Source organism: Camelina sativa, chromosome 13, assembly GCF_000633955.1.
Source record: "Camelina sativa cultivar DH55 chromosome 13, Cs, whole genome shotgun sequence".
NCBI lineage: Eukaryota > Viridiplantae > Streptophyta > Magnoliopsida > Brassicales > Brassicaceae > Camelina > Camelina sativa.
Genome location: NC_025697.1, coordinates 710685 through 733768, shown reverse-complemented (window position 1 = coordinate 733768; position 23084 = coordinate 710685). Strand labels below are relative to the sequence as shown.

The 23084-nt window shown below is 34.9% G+C and overlaps 6 protein-coding genes and 2 non-coding genes across 12 annotated transcripts; 3 read left to right on the top strand and 5 right to left on the bottom strand.

Annotated features, from left to right (window-relative positions):
• On the bottom strand, positions 1809–2565 carry LOC104734278 (pathogenesis-related protein PRB1-3-like). The gene has a single exon (XM_010453816.2). It carries the CDS (start codon positions 2481–2483, stop codon positions 1809–1811), a length of 675 nt encoding a protein of 224 aa, XP_010452118.2. The 5' UTR covers positions 2484–2565.
• Positions 3335–3416, bottom strand: TRNAS-CGA. The gene has a single exon. It is a non-coding gene; the product is annotated as a tRNA-Ser (tRNA).
• On the bottom strand, positions 3575–5571 carry LOC104734277. 3 transcript variants are annotated; one of them, XR_759161.2, is made up of 6 exons: positions 5278–5571; positions 5094–5172; positions 4884–4971; positions 4568–4691; positions 4260–4283; positions 3575–3980 (listed from the first exon to the last, which is right to left on the bottom strand). XR_759161.2 is itself a non-coding variant. In XM_010453813.2 (5 exons), exons 1-4 carry the CDS (start codon positions 5542–5544, stop codon positions 4595–4597), a joined length of 531 nt encoding a protein of 176 aa, XP_010452115.1. In that variant the 5' UTR covers positions 5545–5571; the 3' UTR covers positions 3575–4283; positions 4568–4594. The 3 variants fall into 3 exon arrangements, 2 of the variants coding, with proteins under 2 accessions (XP_010452115.1, XP_010452116.1); XM_010453813.2 differs by having other exon boundaries at positions 3575–4283; XM_010453814.2 differs by lacking the exon at positions 4260–4283.
• On the top strand, positions 6021–6751 carry LOC104734275. The gene has a single exon (XM_010453811.2). The coding sequence runs from the start codon at positions 6095–6097 to the stop codon at positions 6578–6580; it is 486 nt and encodes a 161-aa protein (XP_010452113.1). The 5' UTR covers positions 6021–6094; the 3' UTR covers positions 6581–6751.
• Positions 14389–16652, bottom strand: LOC104734274 (ankyrin repeat-containing protein At5g02620). The gene is made up of 3 exons (XM_010453809.2): positions 16033–16652; positions 15465–15874; positions 14389–15375 (listed from the first exon to the last, which is right to left on the bottom strand). Exons 1-3 carry the CDS (start codon positions 16349–16351, stop codon positions 14524–14526), a joined length of 1581 nt encoding a protein of 526 aa, XP_010452111.1. The 5' UTR covers positions 16352–16652; the 3' UTR covers positions 14389–14523.
• TRNAR-UCG lies at positions 17247–17319 on the top strand. Its single transcript has one exon. It is a non-coding gene; the product is annotated as a tRNA-Arg (tRNA).
• Positions 17567–19091, bottom strand: LOC104734273 (60S ribosomal protein L35-4). The gene is made up of 4 exons (XM_010453808.1): positions 18984–19091; positions 18749–18884; positions 17937–18093; positions 17567–17787 (listed from the first exon to the last, which is right to left on the bottom strand). The coding sequence occupies exons 1-4, from the start codon at positions 18985–18987 to the stop codon at positions 17713–17715; spliced, it is 372 nt and encodes a 123-aa protein (XP_010452110.1). The 5' UTR covers positions 18988–19091; the 3' UTR covers positions 17567–17712.
• On the top strand, positions 21114–23042 carry LOC104734271 (protein SODIUM POTASSIUM ROOT DEFECTIVE 1). 3 transcript variants are annotated; one of them, XM_010453806.2, is made up of 4 exons: positions 21114–21976; positions 22067–22142; positions 22257–22425; positions 22954–23042. In XM_010453806.2, exons 1-3 carry the CDS (start codon positions 21206–21208, stop codon positions 22391–22393), a joined length of 984 nt encoding a protein of 327 aa, XP_010452108.1. In that variant the 5' UTR covers positions 21114–21205; the 3' UTR covers positions 22394–22425; positions 22954–23042. The 3 variants fall into 3 exon arrangements, with proteins under 3 accessions (XP_010452108.1, XP_010452109.1, XP_010452106.1); XM_010453807.2 differs by lacking the exon at positions 22954–23042 and adding an exon at positions 22576–22676; XM_010453804.1 differs by lacking the exon at positions 22954–23042 and having other exon boundaries at positions 22257–22568.

Below are 23084 nucleotides of genomic sequence, written 5' to 3'. Positions count from 1 at the left end.
CATTTTTTTTTTTGCCCGATTGTGTTCTTCCCTTCCTCTCTCTCTCGCTCTCTGTCGCGAATCTCTTATTCGGAGGAGATTGAATTGGTTGGAGTCGTTGGAGATTTGAATCGAAAGCTACAAGACGAGCAGAGAGGCCAACACTATAAAAAGCAGGCTTTGATCTCACTACCTCCACCGTCGAAACCTGATCCCTCCTCTGCTGCTCTTGCTCAAGCTTACGCCCCCGGTCAGGTACCATCCACGAGACTCTCGCTTTTAGACTTTTAGTTCTCCCTCCTGTTATATATGCAAATCTCCAGTGAAATTAGTAGTATCCGATGATAATTTTTTTTTTGTGTGTGTTGGATCGTTTCTGTAACTTATATCTGGATGCATCTTGTTAGTCAATAAACTAGATAATTGTAGGTTACATATAAACAGCCTTATTGGTGTTTATATAGGATGCATCTTGGAAGAGTATCAACATGATTTGCATGATCAAATTGGTGTTGTTTGTGTTGTTGGTTCTTTCTTTTCACTTTCAATCTTTGTCAAAGCAACATCCTACTATCGAGAGTCTGCTTGACCGTTTAGATTCTCTACGACCAATTCTGTCTGTACAAGAATCAGCAGCTAAGGGTCTATTGCAAAAACTGCTTCCCACACATTTTCGTAGCTTTGATTTCAGAATTATCTCAAAGGTTCTTTCTTTTTTGCCTTTAACCCTGTTGTACTAGAATTAGATTTTACAATAGTGATTATTTTTTTTGTTTCAATAGGATGTTTGTGGTGGGAGTAGCTACCAGAGATTATTCTCTTCCAAGATTTGTTTATTTCTAACTTGGATTTCAGGATTAAAGGCACAACTGGAGTTGAGATTGCTTCTGGCCTCAATTGGTATTTGAAGTATAAATGTAATGCTCATGTTTCTTGGGACAAGACTAGTGGCATTAATATTGCCTCTGTTCCACAGCCTGTACACTATTACCAACATGTTGTTACATCTAGCTGTAAGACATATACACGTCTTGGAATCAAACTTTTCTCATGTGTCAATGGTTATGTAATGAATTACTCACGTCACATAGCTGCTCCTGCTTCTGCTTTCTTGTTTACTTCTAGATTCATATGTTTGGTGGGGATGGGAGAAATGGGAGAGAGAGATGACTGGATGATCTCCAAACACTAGGTACTTCTCCTTTATTTTCTCTCCAAACTTGTTTTTGATGATCTCATATGCAGGCTCAGCGAAATAACTTAAGGTTGTACCCGAATCAATAATGGTTCCACCACCACCATCTGATGAGAAATTCCATGTTTCTTCAGGTATGTCATCAAGAGCTTCGCCGTCAACTAGATTGGATTTGATCTGTATATAGTAAAATGACTCCACAGAGTTCTCCTTCCCGTTCACAGAAGAAGTGAAATTCAGATTTGTCTGGTTCAGCAAATCCTTGTCTTCTCCAATGATCAACTTGCTGCTTACATTGTACTTCTATTGTAATATTTTTTTTACGTTTTGTATGTTTAGAAATTAATTAAATGTAATATTTTTCCATTTTTATAAAATCTTAAATGTTTAAACATTTGTACTACTTCTATTCTATTTAAAAAAATTTTATTTTCAAAAAACTATATTTTCAAATATAAGAGACTCAAAATTAGATCTTACCATTAGAAGGGTTATTTTTAATTAGAAAATCAAGAGTTCTTATTTTTTAAACAGTACATAATATATTTATTAAAAAATCAAATAGTACATAAGAGGGTCAAAATTAAAACCCCCAATAATGATGCCCTTAGTAAGGGGAAAAAAAATGTATAAACTATTTAGGCATATCAAAAGGGCTTTCGCCTTCGTAATTCCCGGAAGGCGAGTACTCGCAAATCACTAAGAATCCGAGGTCGTTATCGCACTTCTCACGTACGCATCCAACGGCTGTGGTTGTACGCCAGATGATCTGCGTATAATGACCGCACATTTGGCCAGGCTTACAGGTATTAGTCGTCCGATCGTAGTTCACACTTTCCATCATCCATTTAGTAACAACTCTGTTGGGTGACCAATTCTCATTCTTTCGGTACCAGAATATGTTCTCTCCGTGAGGCCCACCTGAATGTGTCATTTTGCAATCCGCTTTACGTAGTTTGGCCCAATTAAGAGCGAAACGGGTCAAGCCTTTATCCCATTTGAGATTCGACACGCCTGAAGCTCCACGCGCTGCGTTGTGGGCGAGTAAGAACTTGGCCGATTGCGAAACCTTCTTTCCTCTGTAAGTCATACGTTCGACGGGGGCTTTGGTGCCCGGTAAGAGAGTTCCGTAGACGGAGGGGATTAGAAGAAGGAGGAGAAGGAAGGAGAGGGAGAGACAATGATGTAACAACGAAGACGACGACATCTCTCTTCGTGGTAGAGTAGAAGTAGTCGTCGTCTTCGTGTTTCTCATTCCCAGAAGTCTTTTGTTTCTGTGGATTTGTGTTTTACTTTTGAAAACATTCATAATTCAGTTAGTTGATTTGCCATTTTCTGACAAGCTTTGACAGGTCGTGTCTCTTCATCTGTTCGTTTTCAGTTTGTTTCTTTGGTTGTTTTCTTGGTTTGTTGAATAATATAAACGGCCATTACATTTACATAAAACAAAAACAAAATGTAAGCGCTGACTTTGTTCGTTTTGATTATAAAAAATAATCAAATTTGAGAACTTAATGAAACTGATAAAAAATCTTACAACTCTAAAAAAAAAGTACTTTACGGGCTTTTTAGATGTTTCAATGCAAAATATAACTTGGTGTATTATTTGTTTATACGAACGTTACAAATTTGCTATGAACGTTACAAATTTGCTGTAACTTGGTGTATTATTTTGTTTATACGAACGTTGCGCGTGAGAGACGCACGTGAATCTCTATTGTCTATTGTTTTTCCCTCTTTTTTCTCTCAAGCTTTCTTCGTCTTCCTCTGTTTCATCATTCGTTGACAAGAAGAAAAAAAAAAGAATCCAAAACATAAATTGAGAAATGACGATTGGGAATCCACTGATCTGGAGAAATCTTCTTTTCTGGAACATCATCATCCACATGTGTATTCCAGGTAACAAATCTACACTACTAGTCAGGATTGCCAGGAAACAAAACAGCTTTCTTTTGGATTTTGGTTAACCCAAATATTTTCTCCGCTCAAGAAAATTCAATCTTTCAAAGATGTTTTTGTTTTGTTTTCATAGATCGATTGTGTAGATTTTGCATGAGGAATAGAAAACGTTCCCAATTAAAAATAAAAATAAAGGGGTACTTCTTGTCTTTGCAATTTAATCTAACCGGGAATTTCCCGTATAGAAAAGAAAATTAAAATCGTCGACAGCAGGATTCGAACCTGCGCGGGCAAAGCCCAATTGATTTCGAGTCAATCTCCTTAACCACTCGGACATATCGACTTATTATTAGTCTTCTACATTAAAGTCTATATATTGGTTTATCTTCAAAATTTCAGGGCTGGTAGAGTCGCAATTCATCACACTCAACTCGATTGAGATATTCACAAAGCACGACTGGTTCAAGCTCAAACACACTGTCTACTTTCAATGCAAAGGAGAGAACAAAACTGTTCTTCCAGATGTTATCAAGACCGGTGTCTTGTACACTTTCCGCGGTCAAGAATCATGGCAGGCTCGTCCCTAATCTCTTTTACAACCATCTATCTTTAAAACAATAATCAAGATTGTGATTTGTGAAAACTTATAGGATTCTTTTCTGTTGCTTATTACAATAGCCTATGACTGAAATTGATGGGGAAAAGTGTAAGCGATGCGGAGTCTACGAGCAAGGCAGCCTTGTTTCAGACAAAGAGTTCGATGAATGGGAACTTTGTCCCTCTGATTTCTCTGCTAGCCAAATCTATATGCATTTTAAAGAAAAGGAGATTAATGCTACTTTTGTCTGCCACGGTTGCGCCCAGGTCGAATCCGGTTAGTGAAAACTAATTTCCGCATTTATGTTTCCTGTCAAAAAAAGAAACCAACAGATATGATTGATCACAAGTAATTACATATAAGAACTGAATGCAATCATGTGTGTAGTATCTTCTAAAGCAACGACGGGTTCTAGTCCCCAAGAGGAAGGAAACAACGGGATAACAGTCACGATAGCGATTGTAGCAGGCGTATTGTGTGCAACTCTGGTTGTGGTTGGAGGCGTTTTTACGTTCAAGCACGCTCAAAGGATGAAGAAGCAGCGAGATCAAGCTCGGTTTATGCAACTATTTGAGGAAAGTGATGAACCTGAAGATGAACTTGGACTTGAACCTGTGATATGATATGGTACCGATCAGGTTCGTCCACAATTATCTAAACAGAGACTTTTTGGTTGTTTCATAAGTTTTGCAGCTTCTATTAGGAAAGAGGATTGACAGTAGGAAATCTTAGTTTTTTTGGCCATCTGGTTTTTGGTATTTGCTTCTTTTACCCCACATTTTTAGAAATCAGACAAAATAATCACAAAAAGAGAAAGATATTGTACACATTCTATTCCCCAAATGCATATGGAACTTTAACGTATGTGTTTACCATTAAAAGAACTGAATCAGTACCTGCCTTACGACGAATTCATCAGACTATTAACTCGAGCTCGGACTACTTCTGATGGCACGGTTGAAGTTATCCAATTCTTTAGAATCAGGACCATGAATCGTCTTAATGGTGTCAATGCAACAGCTGCAGCATAAAAATACATTAAAATTGTTCTATTCCGGGACAGAAAATGAGTTGTAGGATCATAGAGTTATGTTAGCAAGTTGATAATTAGCTGAATAAGAGATAAATACACATTTGATCTGGCTTCAACACTCTCAGTGGAAGAGCTTGTGAAAGACAATTATACCAACCAAAGAGAATCACTGATGTTACCTGATAGCTTCCTTGTTGAATTTTTTTTCTTCAATCCCGTAGAGTGACTTGAAAACCTCCGGACCAACCCGACAAAAGTATGGACGATCTGAACTCAGGAAAGGAAGATAACGTTCACAAGGAGATTTTGGTTACAAATGTTGCACAGCATATATGGTTTCAGTTGATAAACAAACATATCAGAGTGATAAGCTAAATAAATTAATGTACCAGAATAAATAGAGCATTTGCGTGTAGCTTTGTTGTAGTTTATGCACCATCCATCATCTCCGATCATGCTTCGATACAGCTGAATTAAGCATAAAAAACGTCAAAAACATTGATACAGTTAACAATTTAACACCGACAGAGTAATTTCGTCGAACAAGTGGTGGGTGGGAAAAACAAAACTGACCTCGACATCATCAGGGTCATCGAAGATTTCGTCAGGGGTGGCGAAAGCGAAGTCCTTTGCAAGCTTACAGCAAGCTCCACAGCCTTCGACGCATTTCCAAGTCAATTCCTTCGTTGTTCTGCCGGAGGAGAAACCGCTCGTTGACGTCGTCGTTGGCCGCTTATTCTCCGGTTTGGATTTCTTGGATTTAGGCTGTGAAACTTGTGACCGCCTCGTAGCAGCAGAGATAATCGTCGTGCTCAATGGTGCCGCAAGCGATGTAAACATATCTCTTTGGGCGCAAATTAGAAAACCCAAGAAACGTTCTTTAAGATAAGAAAGATGCATCCGGTTCAGACGCAAACCTTTCTTTATCCGGTTCAATTGGAAATTGTGAAAATGTATCCGGTTCAAACGCAAACCTTTCTTTATCCGGTTAAATCGCAAATTATGAAGATGTGTGTCATTGCATAATCTGGTTCTTTATCCGGTTCAATCGCAAATAACAATTAAAAACGGATATTGTAGTTAATTCAGTATTGATGAAAAATTCAATTGGATTATCCAATTAAAAGACTGTTAATGTTATTAACTAGTAATTAATAACATCTCCCTTCCTTAATCATTCTCTCTCTCAACATTTCTACTTTAATATCCAACTAATCTTTTCTTCCAATCTAAGCTTCACTTATTCCTCCACGTTGGTAAACCTTAAAATACAATAAAAAACCGAAATCCATATATATATATATATATTAGACATACCCATTACAGAATCACCGAGTCCGAGAGGAGAAAAAAATATCACACAAATAAAAATAAAATAAAAAACTTGAGCATGAACTCGGTGTGTATCTCCAGTTGTATCAACGATGCACATGACCCGCGCGTGCCTGTTCGTCCCGTGCGTGCCTCCTACGTAAATCTATATAAGTGGCCCGAGTCCGACGCTGAGTTCGTTCGCTCCGTCCGTCGTGGAGGTGGCGTTCCGGAAGCGCGTGTAGTGGATAGCATATCTTGCCGACAGATGTATCTCCGGAGCTACACTTTCTCTAGGGAAGACGATGAGAGCAAATCAGAGAAGGCCGTGACGTCGGCGGCGACGCACACGTCGTGTCTAGGGAGGGTTAAGGAAACAGCGTCGTTTCGACGTAAGAGTAAGGAGGAAAGTGGCATCAACGTCGAGAGTACAAAGCGGCGTCGTGGTGAGAAGAAGAGAGTTAGAAGGAAGAAGCGACAAGAACAAGCTTGTTCTACTATGTTCAGGTTTTTTCGAAGGTTATTGTCTTGTGCTGCCACCGTAGATGTTGTTGATCCAAACTAAGTTGTTATAAGTTAATTACTCTTTTCTTTTTTGTATCAAACTAATTATATTCAGATATGAGTTTTTTCTTTCTTTGTTTGTTTTAAGAGTTATTTGTTGAATTCTTCCTTTTTGGTTGATTTTGTTTGTATTTATACTTGTAATATACAGAATTTTCATGGTTTTCTTTTTTTTTTTACTCGAAAATTTTCATGGTTTTCTATGAAGTTAGTTGTAGTTTAATATCTGCACATAAGTAATTGTTTTCTTTTTTCTTCTCTCTATTAATAGTTCAGGATTTTGGAAAATACAAATATTCACCGGTGGTTTAAGTTATATGTTAAAATTTTATATTTTTGCTACTAACTTGTGACATCGTGGATTGTTGCTTTCGTATTGGTATGATTTTTCCAAATGTTATCAGTTTATTAAACGAAAACAACTATCAACTTTTGTCTCTGGTAAATTGAAACTAGTAGGCGGGGAATACCAGCATCGGATGCCCATGGATTTACGAAAGTTGTAAAACAAAGTTGTTCAACACTTCACACTTGTAAAGGAAAAGAATCGTAGTCAGAACCAGATCTTGTTTTAATTTTTTTTTTTTTTTTTTTTTTAAGTTTTGAAGAATTATGATGATCATATACATATACGGTCAAGAAAATATACATGTTAAATAATAGTATATTTTCAAATCTTGACGCAAAAATAGATAAACTCATAAAACCATATGTATCAGTTTTGGTGTTTCTAATATCGGATGCTATTACGAACATAAAAAAATGGCATCTTTATTTTAAAATTCATCAAGTCCCACAAGGGAAGTCTTGTAATGTCTCTGTAGATAATAAGGTAAGATATTCATAAAAATTTGTTTCCCACCAATAATACGAGGTGGCAATTTGGCATCGACATGTGTAGAATTGGAGGAGTCAATAAATCAACACCAAACCGCATTACAAAATATAGCGTACGCAATCTATAAATTATATTAATGATGATGGTCGCATGATAAATAGTTTAGTGGAACGAACAATATTAGGATTTAAAAACGAAGGAGTTATCAAAAATTCAGATCACGCCTGTTATCATTAGTGGGGACTTAGTGAACCACACATAATCACGACCACAAAAGATGATAATACAATACAGTTCACTTTTTCTTGTGTCACGATATTTCCTCTACAATATTTATACGTGTAGTAGATTATCCAAACCTCAATATATTTCGTTCATTTTACCGATTGAGTTAATAAATAAAGTTGTTATAATTTTATCAAGCAAGACGTCGAACAACCATATATCACTTGATAACGTAAGAAATATTAATTCAAACTCCCGATTACTAATTTCCGAATAAATTGTCGGATGAAGCAGAGATAATAAGCAAAAACAATTCTTGGATATAATGAAACAATAAAGAGATTTAAAACAATAAATATATAAAAATTGGCATACACCAAACAAGGCATGCTTTAATTCTGACGCTTAAGCTGCAAGACTCATCAAAAAGACAATATGTCGGCCTTATTATTATTCAACCCTTTCTTCTTTGTTAATTTACGATTTGATTACAAACGTAATCATTGTAATCATTTCATAAATTTCCACGTACTCTAAGATCCTAAACCACTTTAGAAGAAGAATTATTACACAAGTGACAATATACATCCGGGCCTATATATGATGTGTGTTAAGTAGCCTTTTTTGTGTCCATTATATAAATGACCATAAATACAAAATAAATTGTCAATCCAAAGTTTCACGAAATCGTTACGAGTATGTATATTCAACATAAAATTACGAATTACACAGATTAAGTTCCACATGATATACTGGCTTTCTTTACTAACAAAAAGGCCTAAGGGCATCATTAATGGGAGAACTTTTTTTTGTGTTCTTAGATTAAATATATAGTGAAAATAATGTTAGATCAGTTGTTAAGATCATAGTCAAAAAAAATGGGAGAACTAATTATGGTGTTCTTAGAATAAAGATATAGTGAAATAATATTCATAAACATTTTACAAATTATAAAAACTTATAAAATAACATTTAAATTGCTTACTTATATAAAAGCAATTGTATACTTATAAATTAATATAATATTCTTAAACATTTTACAAATTATAAAAACTTATAAATTAACATTTAAATTGCTTACTTATATAAAAGCAATTGTATACTTATAAATTAATATAATATTCTTAAACATATTACAATTATAAAAACTTATAAATTAACATTTAAATTGCATACTTATATAAAAGCAATTATATACTTATAAATTAATATAATATTCTTAGACATATTACAATTATAAAAACTTATAAATTAACATTTAAATTGCATACTTATATAAATGAAATATTTTCTTTTTTTCCAAAAAATCTCGTCCAATCACATGAAGTCACGTCAAATAAGAACTGGGCTTAAATCAGTTCTACATAAAGAACTAAAAAAAGTGTTCTAAGCTACTATTCATTATTTTTATAATTTTTTTGGGCTTAGAATACCCTTGGTATTCTCCCATTAATAATGGCGTAAGGCTTTAAGTTGAGCACTACACACTTTATTACACGTTTACAACTTTTTTTTTTTTTTAAGTTTCATCATAGCCCAAACTCTTTTTCCTTCAGGGACAGCTCGGCAGTTTCTCCTTCACCATCAGGTCCATCACTGCAGTTTATATGAATATTGAAACCGACCATTATTTGCCACGTCAGCAACTAGATTTTTCTGTACACTTTTTTTTTTTATGTTTTCAAGAATACTAGAGAGGTGATCATATACATTCGTCTGTCAAGAATATATACATATACATAGTTTTTGTATGTTTTTTTTGGGTACCAATTTGAAGTATTCATATTATTTTTGAATTTTTAAATTTTGTTAATACTATATATTTTTTCAAATCTTAAAGTTAATAATTTTAACTGTTTAAAAGTCTTAGGAGCAGCCAACTTTTATCAATGGAAAATGATCCAAAAAAAAAAAAAAACCTCAACAATAAAAACCAAATAATATTATATTTTTGTTTAAACTAAATATTCTACCGATAGCCGCAATGTACAAAATGTTAGAAATACAAATAAGAACAATATTAGCAACATTGTCTTTTGCTCAACTCCAAGTTAACACTGCTCGATACAAAAATATTTAAAATAGAAATTGTAGTATTTTTTTATGCAGTATCACTTCTTCAAATTATTATTTTCATCTAATATTTATGATAAGCTTTAATTTCAAAATTCATATGTGGTATTAACTTACAACCAATTAAGTACTCTCTAATTAAGTCCCTTGATAATACATATCACATTATCATCATCATCATCAAGCCAATTACAATCTAAGAGAGAGACTAGAGTTATAAAATGGTGTTTGTCACTTAGCCAAACTACCTCAAGGGCATTATCTCTCTTTTCAGACAATCAACCAAAAACTTTTTAATCACTGGAAGAATGTATACTGTGTAGTCAAAAAAGGCTATTACTTCAAAGTATTCATGAAGCAGCAAATCATGTAAGGAAGTCCCAAGCTTTTTGGGAGTGCTATCTTTTAATAAACCACCAACTCAAACTGATCCACCAGATCGAAAAGAAAATATGCAGAATACAGAGGACATGACTCGGTTCTGGAGAAAGATTCAACCGAACCCATCAAATATGTAAACTTTGACCCCCGAGCGTAGATGGGAGGTTTGAATGTATTTGTGTTGAAAAGAGGAGATGAATTGTTGATCAAGAGATCAAGAGATGATTAGAGGAAGAAATATGAATCTCTCTTTCTTTCAAAATATTATTCAAATATGTTTTTTTTTTGTAATTTTTTCTTTTCGAAATTGTTATATTATTAATATAAAGATTTGAGGGTTTTTTTTTAATATATATAGGACATGAGTATATATTACTTATGTTAAAAAGATGAGTAGTGTCTTTTTATTTTTATTTTTCTATTGATTGACAAGTGAGATAGCTAAAGAGAAAAAAATCCAAAACGTGAATTATGAGACTGAGATTTACTAGAAAACTCTTAACAATCCTAATTTCTCAAAAATTTCTTTTCAAAATTATCATATGCCATAACAGCACAGAAGAGAGTAACATTTTTCACAAAGTTTGGTTCTCTCAAGCTGTTATGAACATATATATACTGCGAGGATGAATAAGAGAAGGAAGAACATTATCATCTATGTTGGTTGGATCTTGCGCACGTGAGAGAAATGTCTTCTCATGAATTAAGCAACCAAACGCAGATTCTGATACTAAAGAGACTTGTGTAAGACATTTGCATACCAAATCCAAATCTAGCAATCTCCTAAGATGATTATATCAAAAACCAACCTCTAGCCTCAATTTTGAGTCCCAATCTCTATGCATAGGAACAAAAAGTCACTAAATTTTGCACATGACTGAAGGCCCTAAAGCAAACATACATAAACTAACATACTCGGTAAAGACAGAACACACTCTGAGCTCAAAGATCAACCTCTAGCCTCAGTTTTGATAAAAAAAAAAAAACATAAACCCAATTCTATCACACTAAAGAACAAACCTATAAACTCAGTTTGTGAGTCCCAATCTCGATGCCAAGGAACAAAAGTCACCAAATTTTCTTAAAGAAAGACTAAATAAGAGAAAAATTTAGTGTCTAATTAAACACTTCAAGAATCTTGCCCCTAAAGAACATACATTACAATTTAGTGTTTCAAAGTCAAAATGGAAAGTGACCTGGTTAAAGAGATTCAAAACACACTTCTCTTTCAAACTGATGTAGAGACCCTGTGGCTTCCTGAAAATGCTTCCATACTTCTGGCAAGCCTCACCAACAGTTGGTGTGTACACAACTGGAAGGAAGCAATTCCTCAACGTTATCAATCAAAAGCTTATAGAACAGAAAAATTCTGTGTATGTATTCAACAGAAAATTGCGTATTACACAGATTTAGTTCCACATGATAAACTGCCATTCTTAAGCTATTGTATACGATAGAGCACTACACTCCTCCTTTCTTACACGTTTACATCTTAAAACACACATATATTAGCAAGAAACGGATTGTTTCATCAGAGCCCAAACTCTTGTTCCTTCGGGGAAAGCTCGGCAGTTTCTTCTTCACCATCACTATCAAGACACTCATTCATCTCCATTAGCCTAAACATATAGAACATCAAACTACAAAACGCAAGACTTGCAATTTCCTCGGCTGCATTGCTCACCCACTGGTACTTATAATCTACTTTAATCTTGAAAGCAACCACGCGACGATCCTCGTGAAGAACAAATCTACAATTACCAAAACGTAGAATCTCCTAAAAAGTGGTAACTTGGCTAAGTTCTTAACCGCTTTCCCATCGGGTTTCTTTGATGTCTCTCTTAGACAACACATCGACCTAACCATTGCGAATACAATCGCTGAACAGCTAGTTGTATTAGCAAGCAAGAAGAACATGCTCAAAAACAACTCAAACCGGTTATAATCAAAACCAAACCGAATCGAACCGGTATTGTCCTGATTACTTCAAGTGGATCCACGGGGATCTTAAGCCATGGAGAGAAACAGGGATAACGAAGGAAATGGTGGAAAGAGGCAAAACGACAGCGGATTTCAGGTTAGTAATCGTAAACGGCAAGGTGTCCGTGGAAGAGTGAACCTCAATCTTAACCTAAATAGCAAGTTCTAGCCCCCAACTTAAACCAAATTAGCAAGTTCAATTCTAACCCCAAATTAAACCTAAATAGCCAATTCTAACCCCAAATTAAACATAAAAAGCAAATTCTATCAATACACTATTTGGAGTCAGAGTCATCATTTAACTTCTGTTGCTCCTCGGTTAGCCCTCGGTTAGCCCTCGGTTAGCTCCTCGGTTAGCCCTCGGTTAGATCGCAAATTGTTCAGAATAGTTAGCACAATATTTTCATTCGTCTTACACTCATCATCAGCCAATTTCGTTTACCTTCGCCTACGATTCTCATTCGCATCTGAATCTTCACTAGAATCATTACAACCATTCTCCAAATCTGATTTCGAATTTTGTTTCAGCTTTAAGCTACTTAAATGTATTATCACTTCAAATTACTATTTTCATCTAATATTTGCATGAATCTCTACAATCATTACAATTATTATTTTGTTTTGGTATTAACCGCTAGTGGTTAAGATGACCAAATAATATATTTTAAATATAATTTATATATGATATCATCTAAATTCCTAGATATTACATCATTTGAACAAAATATGTATTATGAACAAAATTATCTTTAAACTAATATATCAATAATATCATATCAACAAAGGTTGTCTAATTAGTGCATCATGATAAATAGTTTACTTGAACCAAAAATTCAAAAACTAAAAATTAAAGACTTGCCAAAAATTCAGATCACACCTCTTATTTTGTCATGTCAACGTCTTAGAAAGTAATATCCGAGAATAGTGATTTTAATTGTATTACTGTTTAATTTTTCCTTTTTTTTTGTTGATTTTGTTTCTATTTAAACATTTAATATATGGATTTTTCAGTAAACTTTTTAATGTTTTCAAGAATTACTAGAGAGGTGATCATATACATACGTATGTCAATAATATATACATATACATAGTTTTATATTATTATTGTAAATCATTGTTAAGTATTTATACCTGATTAACTAGATTTTAACATGCGGTATATCGAGTGCATATAATTTTATTATTATTTATATTTTATATTTTATTTGTTTGTTAAATATTGAATGTTTTATAAATAGAGAAATAACCTATTTTTCCGACCGCTTGTACGACTAAATGTTTATATTAATTTTTTAATCTGTAATATATTATATGATCATTTGTTTATTATATTTAGTTTGTTTTGTTTAGTGTTTGAGATTCTGTTTCGATTTTTAATTATTATAACAAAAAATAAGGGATCTAAATACATAATAAGTCATTTATATGATGTGATTAAGTCACATTTTTCCCTAATAAATTAATTATTTTATACAATCTTAGATAAAACAAATTGATTTTATTTGTCAGATATTATAATATTTATATTGTTGGCAAATAATAAAATGAGGTTTTAATCCGTGTTAGCACATATTTAATAATATTTTATTAATTTCAACATGTCTTTTTTATAATCACATTATATAGTAATTTAATTTTTTAAAATTTTACATATTCATAATATTTTACATTTTATCAAATATATATATATATATATATATTAATTATAATATTTAAATAATTAGAAATCGAAGTTTTTTTTACGTTAAGAATCAAAACTCACATATTTGGAAAATAAAATGGAAAATATATCATAGTTTATGTCTCTATATAATATTGATTGTTGTTTTTTATTTTTGGTTGGAATGAAATGTAAAATATCTAGGAAACAAAATCTGAAATGATGTTATTTTTGAAAAGTTTTTAGGGATTAAATTTGTAAATAAGTTTTTAAATACATATAATTTCAAGGGTAAAACACCAAATGTACTTCAAAAATGTTAATATAGATTTAGGAAACAAAATCTGTCCTCATACTATTTTTGAAAATTTTTAAGGAATTAATATTATAAATAAAAAATTAAATAAATAAAACTAAAAGATCATAATACAAAATATATTTTAAAAATGTTAATATAGATATTTTGAATCGTAACATGGGTTCGAATCCTGATTAATAAACAGTCGTTTAAATTGAGGGTCTTTTACTTTTTTTTTAAATCTACTAGTACTAGTAGTCAAGAATAAAGATATACAAGGTTGACGTTGACTAAGTCAAAGACTTCTTGAGTGATGATTACATAGTCGTTGATATCTTTTTTTGACTTGCTATGTATTAAAACGCTTATACGAATGATTATATATATATCCATATATATAATATTTTCCAACTTACTACATATACAGAGATCTCTTTTATTTTCGGAATACAAAATCTCTCTGTTCTATAATTAAATGCTCTGTTTCAATCATACTGCATAAAGTTTCCGGTTATGCTTGGAATCAGCTAGCTCAGGATCTGACATCATTGAAGATGGAGACGATTTAGAGCCTTCAATCCGGTTAGCAATCACCCAATAACACATTGTCCCAAGTGTTGAAACCATGATCAATGCTCCAATGGCTGTTACACCAATCGCTAAAGGCTTCTCTTTCTTTCCAACAACAACAAAAGACAGCGATACGAACGCTACTGAGATCATAATGCAAGCCATCCACATAAGCTTGTTAATGATCGCCATCATTTGCTTCTTTGCTCTCCTCTCTATAACCACCACTGATGTCTGAACCACAACCACTGCTAAAGAGATGAATAGCGCGAAAGAATCAAACACGACGAATATCAAGAACTCGGGTCTTGGAGCTGCTCTCGCTTCTCCGAGTGAATACCCTGGAGGAACGTTTTTCGGGTCATCCGTGAACTGTCCTGGAACGTTAAAGATGGCTGCAAAAGCAACGGTTGCTATGAGAATAGCAACTAAGGTAGTGGAGTTTATGGCGTTGTTGAGTCCTTCCGTGTGCATTTTGTTGACCCGTTTAGCGATTCCTTGGATCTCTCTTCTCGTTCTCCCGGTTTGTTCAAGCTGAGTATGCACCTCGTGGCCTATTTCACTAACTGTTTCTTTCAGTTTCTTAGAAGAGCCTGATGGTTCCACTTTTGACGCTGGCTTTATGGATCTTGCGTTCTGCATACCGATCTTCTGAAGAAGCGGTACAATCTCGTGCAGCCCGGTTTTCTCAGCGATATCAAGAGCTGTTTCTCCTGATTTATTAACCGCCACTCTACTAACTTCACAATAGTTTAAAGCTGTCTGAACAATCTACAAAGAAAACAACAAAGCTTAACTAACTTTTTGACACAACAACAACTTAACAAAATTGTAATCTCTCAAGTCAAACAAACAATTACCTCTGCTCTGTTTTTACGGACAGCTATATGCAAAGGAGTGTTTCCTTTATTATCCGCGGCATTGATCAAGGAAGGATCTGCTTTCATCAACACATCAACGATCTCAGTGTTTTGTCCTTTAACCGCCATATGAAGCGCGGTTTGACCTTTCTTGTCAACTCTAGTAACCATTCCAGCCTTCTTTTTAATGAGCTCCTTCACAATCACCGTGTGCCCGTTCCTAGCCGCGGAGTGCAAAGCCGTTTTACCGTTGCTTCTCGCAATAGCAGCTAAGTCCACACCTTTATCCAACAGGAAACAAACAATCTCTCTGTGGCCTTGTGAAGCTGCTGTGTAGAGCGCCGTCGTTTTGGATGAATCAAATGTAAATGAGAGTTCTGGGTTTGCCTCTATTAACACATCAAGAACCTCTACAACAACCAAACACACATCAAGAAATCTTTATCAATTAGCATCCAAATAGCAATTTCATCTTCTAGGTTTGAGTTACGTAATTAGAATGAATACTAGATATGCAAAATTGCTAATTCTTGAGAGCAAAGACTTATTGAGAATCAAGTCAACTCACGTAGATGTCCGTTCTTGGCGGCGATGTGAAAGGCGTCGAAGCCGTTCTTGGCTTTGGTTCCGGCTAAGACAGAGTCGGAGTGTTTCATCAGAACCTTAACCATGTCGGTGTGGCCGTACTCCGCGGCAACGTATAAAGCCGTTTCACCGGACTGGTTCTGCTCCGCCAACAGCTCTTTCAGCTCCACGCCGTCGTGTTCGCCGATCATCTCCAAAAGAAGCTCCGTGTTGCCTTCTCTAACCGCCGTGTGTAACGGCGTGTCGTCACGTCTCGCCGTCATCTGCTTCGCCATCGTCTTCTTCTTGTTGTTCTCTTTCATGGTGATTGATGATGGTTCTGTTCTGTTTGAAAGAATCTTTGGAATTTAGATCGAGTTAGGGGAACTCGACATGAGAAGATTTGAGGAATAAATTAGACAAGAGTAACATGAACTCTCTGCTCGTGGTTTTTTGGCTTCTTGTGTTGTTTTATCAAATATCTTTATAAAATCATTATCTTGATTACAATATACCATAATCAAACCTTAGTGTCCACTCGAAGCATTATTTGTGTTGTTTTCTACTTCTAAACAAAATATCATAATTAAGGTCAACAAAATACTTTCATGAGTTTATTTGATTAAAGATTAAACCAGAAAAAAAAGCATATGCTATATATATATTGATTCTATACAATTATGCTAATATCAGGAAAAAAAATTGATAATTAACCTTCTCACATTCTTTCTATACAATTATGCTAGTGCCTAGTGGTGTGATATTTAAGTCGAAAGCTTATCCAATCAACTTTTTTTCTTTGTTTAGTACTATACTACTATTCATTTAAAATAAAGTATCGACTGTTAGAACACCATGGAACTGCCTATATCAAAGCATGTTACAAAAACAAATAGTTTGATTGAAAAATAAACAATTGAATTGAGGAAATGTTCTCCGTGTCACTAAATGCATGATAAGTTATTGGCAATGGACAATGACATATGATGAAACCCAATAATAAATGAGTCATCATTATTGGTAGTATGGTAGTATCTATGTGAACGTGGAAAAAATATCGGTCAATTAATGATTACACCGAACATTGTGGAAATTTAATCCGCTAGTGGGAAACCCAACCATGAATACTAACTGCTCCAAAGTGAAACTTTAGATTTTCACAAGCTCCGAAGTGTGAATTACGAGTCTGATAAAGGTTGAGAGTCTCTGTTGCGTATTGACCGCATAGCGCAGTGGATTAGCGCGTTTGACTTCGGATCAAAAGGTCGCGGTTCGACTCCCACTGTGGTCGTTTTTTGTTTTTTCCTATAAAGTGAACCAAAGATCTTTGCGTCTACGTGACTACGTCCATATGCTGTACCCTTTGTCTCGTGTTCTCTTCCTGAATAAAACAAACTTCAACCACGTTTTCTAGTGTGACTTATGTCTGATTCTAGACTTGTCCATTTGCAATGTTTTACTTAAAATCATTATTTCTTAACATTATAGATGAACAAGTTATTGACCCAACCTGATCCATTCCATCTTTTCTTAATCTCTCTACTACACGATTGATATGATATAATTTAAGAAACAAGAAAAACGACAACACAATGATTGTTTTAGAGAGTCTGTTTGATGACAAAACTTCAGTAAAATTAAAAAACAAAAGGTGGGACAAAACTAAAACTGGATAACGAAACTACTACATTTTGATAGCATACTTCCTCACTGGGAAATACATCTCTTTCTTCTTCTCACGCTCTGTCTTCAACGAAGACTGTACCACAAACAACACATATAATACCAAAGTTCATTCATACAATTTTTCAAAAAATTTCAAAAGGCAGAGGTTACTACTGGGGCAGCCACCTAATGTTGGAAACCAACTATAAAAGCAAGCAAAAAGAGGGCAGCTTGGTAACGAACCTGATGCTTGGTGAGGCGTCTACGGATAGCACGTGTTTTCTTAGGGCGGAGATCAAGAGGCAAGAGCTTCTTGTTCTTGTATGCTTCTCTTAAAGCAGACTTCTGCTTCTGGGAGATCACTGTCAACACCTGAGCGATGGATTTTCTCACAACCTTGCTGGACATATCAGAAACACACAAACATTAAGTTGACAACCAAAACGTCCATTAATGAAACAATACAAAGTCCTGAATTCGATTGATCTAAGACACAAGTTCTACTCACAAGCAATGACATTTATAAGCTAAATGCATAACTACACTACACCTTCTCTAACATGTGATATAATGCAAATGCAACTCCGAAACAGAGCATCATATATTCGATTTCCTACCAAAAAAATCTTCAATTTGGCATACAAGAACGGTGATACTCTCTAAACCGAAATGACACTGACACATAATAAACAAGTAAACCTAAAATCATTAAGTTGACAACCAAAACGTCCATTAATGAACAATACAAATCCCTGAATTCGATTGATCTAAGATACAAGTTCTACTCACAAGCATTGACATTATAAGCTAAATGCATAACTACACTACGCCTTCTCTAACATTTGATCAAATGCAAATGCAAATCCGAAACAGAGTATCCTCAATTTGGCATACAAGAACGGTAATATTAAGATTGCGTATACTCTCTAAACCGAAGTGACACTGACACATAATAAGCAAGTAAACCTAAACCAAACGCTAAATTCACAATTGTGGATATAAGCAGTAGACAATACATTTCTACATATGCGTATATGTAGAAATCGATAACGTACATTTTAGAGAGCTTGTTGGGTGCACCACCGGTGACTTTAGCGACACGGAGGAGAGCGAGCTCAGCCTTGAACTCCTTCAACTGGTTCTGAAGATCAGTCTTCGATTTATCCCTAAGCTCATGAACCTTGATCCTCGCTTTAACAACAAAACAAAACCCAGTCAGAAAAAAGGAATGATGAAGAACTCAATTTGAACACGAATTAGATAAGAAGATTTATAAGAATCTCGTCATACCCATCGTGAGCTTGCTGGTGGTTGAATTGAACTGATGTGCCGCTACCTGGTCGTTTCTGGCTCCAAGAGTCGCAAACCCTAATTTTGATGAAGAAGGCTAATTTATACGAAGCCCTTTTTGAGTGACAAAAACCCTCGAGACTCTTTTTGGAAGTGATACTGGGCTGTATAAAAGCCCAATCATTTTATTCATCCGTTATGGGCTCTTTATTCTAAAATTGGTTTGGTATAAAAAGAGGGGAAAACGTCCTATTTCTCCCTCGGAACTATCATATCGTATTAGATCCACACCGAACTTTGACCTCGTTCTATAGCTCCTTCGAACTTAAGTCGTCCACCTATTTCTACCCGAATCCATAGTTCTATTGCTATTTTCTCTTCGGATTAAAACTTCTCATCTAATTCTCCATAAATTTGGTTTATACGGTTTATAATTGGTTTAATATTTGCTTAACTAACTAATAAATCCTATTAACCGGATTAAATCTTATTTCAACCCGATTTTAAAATTAAACCCATCAAACCGGATGAAGAAAGCTGAAAATTTAACCACAAAAAAATAAAGCTTAAAAACAATTGAGAAACCTTTGCATAAAACTCATTAATCTCTCGTCAGCCAAGGTAGACTAATCCTTTGGATTTTGAATTGAGGATTTCGATTATGTGGGTTATTAGATAGAAGAAGACTGGGGAAAAACTTTTGGGTCTTGTGGCAAATTGGCAATGATGTGATTTTAGCATAAAGTTTGCTGTTTTGAGAAGAAGATGGGATCTGGGCGGAGCAAATCATGTTGTGGCTCGTCTGTGGTGAGAGGAGATGATGATATCGATGTGGCTTAATCTCCTCTGTCGTCTTCTAGTGGTGGTGAAGCGGAGAAGATCAAAGAGTCTTTGTGTGGTCTTCACTCTTCTTGTCTTCACGACAATGACGATGATAATAATGATGACCAGGTCTGGGTTTTTTTTTAATGTAGTTTCGATTGTTTTATGGAATTAGGTCAAAATCATGAGTCTTGATTTCTTTAGGTGTGTAATGGATGGATAAGGAATGGTCATGGAAGTGATTCACGGCGTAGAATGGAATCAAGGAATCAAAGAGATGATTCAAATTGCTATGAAAATTGACCGATGAACAAAAATCTTAAAATTTGCCCAGAAAAAAAAAATCTGAAAACGAAAGACGTGGGTAACATCGACGACACTAGATTGGTTCATCCTTATCGACAGATTATCAAATCTCAATTGAAATGATTTTTGGTTAATTGCAATGATTTTCCAATGTACTTTTGTAATTTTGAAATCAAAATTCACAAAATAGTAATTTTTTTTTAGTTTCAAAAACCGGGTGAAGAAAAATATGTTAGACATATTGTTTACGGGTCGGGTCAAATTTTTAATGTTGTCTGGTTTGAAAAATTGGTTACATACCAGATTTGTGTCGGTTTGTTAGTAAACCGTTTAAACCAAAAAAATTGGAGAAATAGCAATAGAATTACGAATTCGGGTAGAAATAGGTGGACGACTTAAGCTCGAAGGAGCTATAGAACAAGGTCAAACTTCGGTGTGGATTTAATACGATATGATAGTTCCGAGGGGGAAATAGGACGTTTTCCCTAAAAAGAGATATAAAGTGGGAATAGTGAAAGCAAAGAGGAATAAATTCGTCAATAAACTCAAAAGAGTATCAGATTCTGAATTTCTTTCGAGTTTTGGTGTTTGTGAGAATTAGATTCGGAACTATCAATAAGGGGTTGGCAAAAATTGGTCTTTTTATGTTCTTACGTTTTTATGTGTAACCATTTCTTTTCTTATAGAACATTTGACTCGATACATATTTTTTGTTTTGGATATCGAAAACCAAATTTTTAATCATGGTTTTCTATCTAAGCAAAACATATTTTTAAGTTATACAGAGTCCAAATAATACAGTCCAAGACCATCAGTTCAATCGAATCAAAATAATTCACACACGGTTTCTAGGTCTACCTAGCAATCCTCTCTCACACATTGGTTTCATAAGAATACGAATAATATTTACTTTCTCTAAAGTCGATCCCATCAACCAAAAAAATATCTTTAACAGGAACCTAAGAAAAGGAGAAAATACTGTATATACATTTTAAAATTGTAATTTATATTTGACTACAGAAACCTCTCCACGTTTTGATTGCACACAACACTTATAGACTTTGTCTTACAATTCACAAGCAAAAAAAAAAGATATGTTATGTGCCTCTCAAGCATCAGCTACAACCATTTGCTCAAGTATGGACAAAACCTCACAACCTTCTTCTTCTTCTTCTTCTTCTTCAGCCACAATACGGCTCGGTGGTCGAGCCATCGACCGTCATAACCCAATCATACGTGACGGTCGGAGACTCACTCTTCCACCTTCTCCGAACCTTAATCCCTCTTCTTCGTCTTCTTCTACTTATCATACTCCTCTCAAGACTAGATTAGGTCTAGAGAGTAGTGAGCAAAAACGTGTAGCGAAGAGGAAGAGCAAGAAAGGTGACGCTGACGTTGGTAAGTCACCGGTTAGTTGTTTTAGCAGTGACACTCCCCAGGGCTCTTCAAGATACTTATTGAGCAACCCGGTTCTCTTTGACGGGTTTGTGGATTCCGACCCGATTCAACTACCTATTGATGAACCGGAGATAACCAAAGCTGATGATTTGGATAACTTTCATGAAGATAGGCTGATCATAAACGCCTCAAAGTATGTCTCATCATCATCATCTTCTACTTTCTTGGGTAAGAAGCAACCCGATTTCTTCGGAGGGTTCTTGGATTATGAACCGGTTCTGTCTCCGGATAATCCTTTCTCTGAACCAACAAAAGCTTCTCCTACAGCATCTCTGAGCTCACTTGAAGATAAAAATGATGTTTCCTCCCCGGATTTCAAATTCTCTCTTCCTCCTCCACCACCTCCTTCTCCTCCTCCACCGTCGCCGCCACCGACATCACAGGAGAAGAACTCCTCTTCCGATCAAGTAAGTCATCCAACAGAACCATCCTTCTCAATGCTCAACTCAAATAATATGTAACATCAAGCATAACAATCTTTCTTGCTTTGTTCAAAGGTAGTTGTTCTGAGAGTTTCACTTCATTGCAAAGGCTGTGCCGGGAAAGTCAAGAAACATCTATCAAAATTGAAAGGTAACTAACAACGTTATTTCTTAATAACTGACTGTGAAATAGAGATCATTTGTATCTTGGTTTGTAAATATACTCTGTTTTTTTGGTACCTCTGATCGTTTTTGTTATATGCAGGAGTGACGTCGTATAACATAGACTTCGCAGCAAAGAAGGTTACCGTGACGGGAGACGTAACGCCGTTGACTGTGTTGGCGAGTATTTCCAAAGTTAAAAACGCACAGTTTTGGCCTGAGATTATTACTCAGAAGTGATTCCTTTTTTTACCCCGCTGTTTTCTTCATATGTATGTTCTTATCTTTATTTTTTTGGTTTTGGAAGACAAACTTTGTGAAAATGTTACTCTTTTGTGTTCATTTGTGTGTTGTTAACTTGTTATGGCTTTAGAATTAAAAATATATAAGAGTTTTAATGGTAAAGTTTTTGTTATATGCAGGAGTTGGATTGAATTTGAATAGGTTTAATGGCTTTTGTGATATGAGTTTAATTTGACTTCAATGCAGTTGGATTGAATTTGAATAGCTTTTATGGCATAAATTGTAACTTGTCTACTCTGCTTGAATTTTGGATCATTTTAGTCAACATAGCTTTTGGTAAAGAACTCTGTAGAATTAATTTTAACATATCAACTTCTTCTTAGTAAATGGCAAAGAAAATATATTTACATTGTCAAGATATCCAAAAAAATTATATAACCCCCCCCCCCCAAACAATATCAGCTTTGTGTTGTGTGTGTAAAACAAAAGTAAATAATTGTGATGGCAAAATCAACTTCTGTTCTTGTGTTAATTTTGTTTGGTCTCCTATTCGCCAGCGGCGGTTCACAACGCATGGTCTTCAGATTTTTAGTCCCTCCATCAGGACCAAGCACACGAACATCTTCTCCATCGCCGCCGCCACCTAAACCAACCACGGTCGGTGTAAAACCGTGGTCACCATCACAAC

Excerpts from the sequence above, each read along its gene's own strand:
- LOC104734278 (XM_010453816.2), bottom strand. The coding sequence starts at position 2,483 with ATGAATGTTTTCAAAAGTAAAACACAAATCCACAGAAACAAAAGACTT.
- LOC104734277 (XM_010453813.2), bottom strand. The coding sequence starts at position 5,544 with ATGTTTACATCGCTTGCGGCACCATTGAGCACGACGATTATCTCTGCT. Across the intron at positions 4,972-5,093 it reads CAAATGCTCTATTTATTCTG|ATCGTCCATACTTTTGTCGG; the intron begins GTACATTAATTT and ends TCCTGAGTTCAG. Across the intron at positions 4,692-4,883 it reads TTCAACAAGGAAGCTATCAG|CTGTTGCATTGACACCATTA; the intron begins GTAACATCAGTG and ends TTTATGCTGCAG.
- LOC104734275 (XM_010453811.2), top strand. The coding sequence starts at position 6,095 with ATGAACTCGGTGTGTATCTCCAGTTGTATCAACGATGCACATGACCCG.
- LOC104734274 (XM_010453809.2), bottom strand. The coding sequence starts at position 16,351 with ATGAAAGAGAACAACAAGAAGAAGACGATGGCGAAGCAGATGACGGCG. Across the intron at positions 15,875-16,032 it reads CGCCAAGAACGGACATCTAC|AGGTTCTTGATGTGTTAATA; the intron begins GTGAGTTGACTT and ends TGGTTGTTGTAG. Across the intron at positions 15,376-15,464 it reads TCCGTAAAAACAGAGCAGAG|ATTGTTCAGACAGCTTTAAA; the intron begins GTAATTGTTTGT and ends TTTTCTTTGTAG.
- LOC104734273 (XM_010453808.1), bottom strand. Across the intron at positions 18,094-18,748 it reads CCCAACAAGCTCTCTAAAAT|CAAGGTTGTGAGAAAATCCA; the intron begins GTACGTTATCGA and ends TGATATGTCCAG. Across the intron at positions 17,788-17,936 it reads GACGCCTCACCAAGCATCAG|TCTTCGTTGAAGACAGAGCG; the intron begins GTTCGTTACCAA and ends TTTGTGGTACAG.
- LOC104734271 (XM_010453806.2), top strand. The coding sequence starts at position 21,206 with ATGTTATGTGCCTCTCAAGCATCAGCTACAACCATTTGCTCAAGTATG. Across the intron at positions 21,977-22,066 it reads AGAACTCCTCTTCCGATCAA|GTAGTTGTTCTGAGAGTTTC; the intron begins GTAAGTCATCCA and ends CTTTGTTCAAAG. Across the intron at positions 22,143-22,256 it reads ACATCTATCAAAATTGAAAG|GAGTGACGTCGTATAACATA; the intron begins GTAACTAACAAC and ends TGTTATATGCAG.